The 6,588-nt window shown below is 34.4% G+C and overlaps 1 protein-coding gene across 1 annotated transcript; it reads left to right on the plus strand.

Moving 5' to 3' along the window:
* Nucleotides 1-585: 585 nt before the first annotated feature.
* On the plus strand, nt 586-6,145 carry LOC137614982 (uncharacterized). Its single transcript, XM_068344622.1, has 4 exons — nt 586-1,012; nt 1,461-2,600; nt 2,806-3,281; nt 3,500-6,145. Exons 1-4 carry the CDS (start codon nt 586-588, stop codon nt 6,143-6,145), a joined length of 4,689 nt encoding a protein of 1,562 aa, XP_068200723.1.
* Nucleotides 6,146-6,588: the final 443 nt, after the last annotated feature.

The raw sequence follows: 6,588 nt of genomic DNA on the forward strand, positions 1-6,588 counted from the left end.
AATCAAGACAAAATGGAGCTTAATGAACAAGAGAAACATGAAGATCAACATTTAGACCAAGATGAAGAGCAAGACTTGCATTCATTGAAACCTAGGCCTAGGCCTATGTCACCTAGTGAGATTGCAATCAGAAAAAGGTAAGATGTATAATTTTGATCTTCTGGTTGATGAAATAGAAAAACAAAAGAGATTGTTAGGCAAGATAAAGAAGGAAGCAGATTTGGCACTTTCTAAATATGATTGTAATGTAGGCCTACTACAGGATGTTGCAAATAGGCTTCAAATAGAATTAAAGAATATTGACATAACTCTCTTCAAAGTAAAAGAATCAGAAATACCAGAGGTTGACATTGTACAGAGTTTAGAGTATAATTACCAGGAAATATGCCTTGAAAGTCACACTAGGTTAACAATATTAAAAGAAAAAATGAAACATGAACAAGAAGATAAAATGCCAAATGTCTCTCTAAAGTCAAAGTCTGCATCTAGTAGGTCACGTCATACAAGTGTAAGTAAATCTTCACGTGAATAGAACTAAGCACAAAACTGGCTATGTTAGGCACAGGAAGAAAGTACCATGACATAATGGAGAAGGCTAGAGCAGATTTAAAGAAATTAGAAATTGACAAAGAAATTGAAGCCACTAATGCTGAGATATGTGCAGTTAATAAAATTTTAGAGGAAGAAAATGAAACTGATCCACAGTCATGCTTGAGTTTTCCGTTAGGTGAAAATAACCAACCCACTGAAGGTCTCTTGCACAGATATCTTGAGGATAGTAGAGTTGTAAATTATTCATTGTCAGGTTCCAGTGTACAAAAGTCCCTTTCCTTTGCTGGAGGTTTAGATAGTATAGACAAAGATTTAGACAAAAGGAAGGCAGAAATAAAGGCAACGACTGATCTAAATCCAAATGCTCAGGTGTTTAGATTTCCAACGGATTTCATACAACCAGGGAAACCAAGGCTAGACCATAATTATACTTACCAGCCCAAAGGATGCTCACAGCCAAGTAAGGCTAGGCCAAGAAACAAACCTGAACTCAGATTTCAAAATACCAAATGAGCCTAGGCTAGGTTGTAGTACTATAGATGAGGCATCCCATGAGGTAATAGGTGAACCTAGGCTAATAGTAGATCCCAAAAATGCCATCACTTGCAATACACAACCTGATGTTAATAGACCAAGGCTACACGCTCATGAACCCCTGACAGATTTTCATGAACAACCTAACATTATCAATAATGATAACGTACAGTCCAGTCAAGTTTATCAATGGGATATTTTAAAAGGTTTTGCTGATCTTCAAAATCAGAACTTAGAGAAACTAGCTAACTTGTTTGCTGCAAGGCAACGTAAAGACAATTTACCCGCTAAAGAACCAGAGGTATTTTCTGGAGATTTGCTGAAGTACCCTCAATGGAAAGCATCATTATTTACATTAATTGAATATAAAACAGATGATGCTGCTGAAAGATTGTACTACTTAGGTAAATATACGGATGGCCAGGCTAAAACTGCCATTGATAATCTTATTTCTTTTGGCACCAAAGAGGCTTACGACAAAGCTTGGAAGATACTTCATGATAGGTTTGGAAATAAATTTATTGTTGCTGATGCCTTTAGAAGCAAGCTTGAAGGTTGGCCTAAGATTACAATTAATGATGGTCCAGGTCTGAGGAAATTTTCTGATTTCTTAGAACACTGTAAAACAGCCATGGGAATCATGAGGTACTTAGCAATTCTTAACGATCCTAAGGAAAACAGACTTGTGTTACAGAAGTTGCCTGCCCAAATTGCAGAGAGATGGAATTGTATAGTAACTAAAAGAATCACAATTGATGAAGAGGATTATCCATCTTTTGAAGAGTTTACAAGGTTCATAAGTGATGAAGCCAATAAGGCATGTAATCCAACATCATCTTACAGTGCACTTAATAGGAGAGATACAGTATTTACACCTAAAGAAAAACAACCACAAAGTAAGGTTGCAAGGCGTACATCATTTGATACTAAATTTAATGAAGTTAATAATGTTACAAATGCTGCATCTGATGAAAATAAATCTAAAAATGAAAAACAAACCGAGAGTAAAATGAATGTAGGATTTACATGCTATTACTGTAGACAAAACCATGATATGGAAAAATGCCCAGAGTTCTTAAAACTTGATCTTGCTCAAAGAAACCAATATTTGACAGATAAAAAAATGTGTAGGGGTTGTTTCAAGATTGGTCATTATTCAAGGTATTGTAAAAGACCAAGGAAATGTATTAAATGTAAGAGATGGCACCCAACAATTCTCTACGATGAAAACTTGAATAAAAAACCAAGTTCTGGTGATACCCAACAAGAACAGGCTGTAGCTGTAGCTAATAGAATTAATGTTAACAGATATTTTTCAGCTGATGTTCACTCAATGATTGTACCTGTTTGGTTAAGCCATAGGAATACAAATAATAAGGTCATGGTATATGCAGTATTGGATGATCAGTCAGATGCTTGTTTTATCAAAGAAAGTGTCCTAAGGTATATGAATGTCAATGGCCAAAATTCTGTCATCAAGATAGCGACTATGCTGGGTGAAGAGGCTATAAAAAGTACTAAAGTATTTGGTTTATCAGTGAAGGGCATAAATGAAAATAGTACTGTAAATTTACCATGTGTCTACTCTAGAAAAACTATCCCTGCAAGAAGAGCACAAATCCCTAAAAAAATGTTCAGCTTTAAGATGGCCTCATCTTAAGAAAATTGCTGGAAGGCTAGTAGAGTATAATCCTGACATTAAGATAGATCTATTGATAGGTATAAATTGTATAAAAGCTGTCAAACATTTAGAAATCATTCCTGGGTCTGGAAATGAGCCCTATGGTCAGAGAACAGCTCTTGGATGGGGAATTATTGGTAATGTAAATGTCAATGAGAATAATTTAGAAAGTGATGTTGTTGTTAATAGAACTGTAGTTGAAGAAATTGAAATAAATTCCATGATATCAAATAATATTTTTACAGTACCAACCAAAGTAAAAGAAGTGTATGAGCCTCATCATGTCAGAGAGATGTTTGAATCTGATTTTATAAGTAATGTTAGTGACGATGAGGTAGCTTTGTCAGTAGAAGAAAGACAGTTTATTGAAATTGTTAGTAATGGTATTAAGATTATTGATGGTAAACAGTTTAAAATTCCATTGCCACTCAAAGGAGGTGGTATTCAGTTTCCAGATAATAAGTTAGTAGTCCAGAAAAGACTATCCAACTTAAAACAAAAGCTTCAGAAGAATGTAAGCATGAAAAATTATTACATAAATTTCATGAAGAATATGATTGATAAGGGTTATGCTGAAAGGGTTCCTTTGAATGAAACATGTCTAACTAATGGAAAGGTTTGGTTTGTGCCACATCATGGGGTTTACCATCCCAGAAAGGCTGACAAAATCAGAGTAGTATTCGATTGCTCTTTTATGTAAAAAATGTAAGTTTGAATGATTGTTTACTTCAGGGACCAGATTTGTCAAATAGTCTAGCTGGTATTTTGTGTAGATTTAGAAATCATTCTGTTGCATTTACTTATGATGTAGAAGCAATGTATCACCAAGTTTTAGTAAATGAAGAACACAGGAATCTTTTACGATTTCTGTGGTTTGATAACCATGATTTAGATGGCGACATTGTTCAATATAGGATGACTGTTCATCTATTTGGTGCTAGAAGCTCTCCATCTGTTGCAAACTATGCTTTGAAAGCTGCTGCTGATAGATTTAAGGATAAAACTACTGAAAAGGCAGCAGAGTTCATTAAAGAAGACTTTTATGTGGATGATGGCTTAAAGTCTGTAGCTACAGTGGAGGAAGCCATAAACTTAGCCAAAGACAGTCAGATGATATGTAAAAGGGGTGGTTTCCATTTGCACAAATTTATTGCCAATAATGCTGAAGTTTTAAAGGCTATGTGTCCTGATGAAGTTGCTCAATCAGTTAAGAATCTTGATTTAACGAAAGATAAATTGCCAGTGGAACGAACATTAGGTATGGAATGGTGTACTGAAACAGATACATTTAATTTTAATGTCAAACCCATTCAAAGGCCTAGTACTAGAAGGAATGTTTTATCCATAGTTAGCTCTATTTTTGATCCTCTAGGCATGATATCACCATTCATTCTTACAGGTAAGAAAGTTTTGCAAACCCTATGTAAACAAGACCTTGGCTGGGATGATCCTATTCCTGAAACTGTTATTACTGAATGGGAAAACTGGTTAAGTCAGTTACCCAAATTGAAAGATATTAAAGTTGAGAGATGTTATAAACCAGCCAACATGAATGCCATAGACTATGAATTGCATAATTTTTCTGATGCTAGTGAGAAGGGTTATGGTCAATGCTCATACTTGAGAATGACAGATGCAAATGGACAAGTACATACTAGGTTAGTTATGGCTAAATCAAGAGTGTCTCCCTTGAAAACATTTACAATACCTAGGTTAGAACTCACTGCTGCATTAGCATCAGTGAAAGTGAGTTATTTCTTAAAAAAGGAGTTGAAGGTCAATATTAGTAAAGAAGTATTTTGGGTAGATAGTACAATTGTTCTTGGATACATAGCTAATCAATGTAAACAGTTTAAGGTTTTTGTTGCAAACAGAGTTGCGCAAATCAGAAATCACACCTTACCTGAACAATGGAGATATGTTTCCTCAAGTGATAATCCTGCTGATTTATGCTCAAGAGGCAGGTCTGTTCATGATCTGACTAGTAACTATATGTGGTGGCATGGACCTGAATTCTTAAAACATGATAATGCTGATAATGAAACTTTATGTTCATTTGAAGTTACAGATGAAGATCCAGAATTAAAGAAAGTGTCACTGGCAATTAACACTGATGATAATAATTATGCTACCATACTTACCAGACTTAATTACTTCTCAGATTGGACACGTGCCAGAAGGTCATTAGCTTTATGTAATAGGTTTATTGATAAATTGAAACAGAAATCATTATATATTAAGTATGTTCATGTGTCTGTAGAAGAGCTAATCAAGGCAGAAATTACCATTATAAAATTAGTCCAAAGAGAAGCTTTTCAATATGAATATCAGTTGTTAAGTATAAGCAATAACAAATATGGTAAATGTTTAAGGAAATCTAGCAATTTGTACAAGCTTGATCCATTTATTGGTAGTGATGGCTTAATAGGAGTGGGTGGTAGATTACACAGAAGTAATTTTGATGTCCATGTAAAATATCCTGTGATTTTGCCAAAGAATAGTCATATTACTGAATTGATAATCTGTCATTATCATAATAAAGTACACCATCAAGGTAGAAATTTAACTTTAAATGAAATTAGATCTAGTGGTTACTGGATTATAAGTGGATCATCCTTAGTAGCGAAACATATATCAAAATGTGTAACTTGTAGAAAAATTAGACATGACACTCTTACACAGAAGATGGCCGATTTACCAAAGGATAGGGTAGAAATGTCTTCTCCATTCATTTACAGTGCAGTTGATTATTTTGGTCCATTTATAATTAAGGAAGGTAGAAAAGAGCTCAAAAGGTATGGTGTATTATTTACATGTATGTCAACTAGGGCAATACACATTGAAACTGCCCATTCTCTCAGTACAGACTCTTTCTTAAATGCTTATAGGAGATTTGTTTGTAGAAGAGGCCATTACGCACAACTGCGTTCAGATCAAGGTAGCAACTTTATTGGTGCAAGAGAAGAGTTTGCAAAGTGCCTCCGAGAAATGAAGGTTGAAAATATTAAAAATGAACTATTAAAGGACCAATGTGATTTTATAACATTTAAAATGAACCCACCTCATGCAAGTCATATGGATGGTGTTTGGGAGAGACAAATAAGATCTGTTAGAAATATTTTGAATGTATTGCTATCTAACAATAGTAAAATTTTAGACGATGAATCTTTGAGAACATTCATGACTGAAGCAGAAAATATTGTAAACGGGCGACCATTATCCACAGATAACTTGAATGATCCTTTAAATGAAGAACCTTTGACACCTAATCATTTTCTGACATTGAAGTCTAAGGTAGCCTTGCCTCCTCCAGGTAATTTTGTAAAAGAAGACATGTTTTCAAAGAAAAAAATGGAGGCGTGTACAATGTCTTCTTAATCAGTTGTGGAAAAGGTGGCAAAGAGAATACTTACAATCGTTACAAATACGCCAAAAGTGGTTAAAGCCTCAAAGGAATGTAGAAATTGATGATATAGTTTTAATCAAAGACTATAATCTACCTCGCAACAAGTGGATGTTAGGCCGGGTATTAGAAACAAACGCAGATGAAGCTGGCCATGTTAGAAAAATTAAATTGTTAGTAGCAGATGCTTTTCTTGATGAAAATGGTAAACGCCACAAGACAGCTACAATTCTAGAAAGGCCTATTCATTCAGTTGTAATGTTATTAGAAAGTACAAAAGGGAAGTCCCCATCAGGGAGCATTTAAGTCATTATGTACTGTATATTTTTATTTGGTATGGAATGGACTAACCTGTATATTGTGATTTTATTTTTTGTAAAGAATCTCATATTCATTCCCCAATAGTATGATTATTGTT

Source organism: Palaemon carinicauda, chromosome 21, assembly GCF_036898095.1.
Source record: "Palaemon carinicauda isolate YSFRI2023 chromosome 21, ASM3689809v2, whole genome shotgun sequence".
Lineage (NCBI taxonomy): Eukaryota > Metazoa > Arthropoda > Malacostraca > Decapoda > Palaemonidae > Palaemon > Palaemon carinicauda.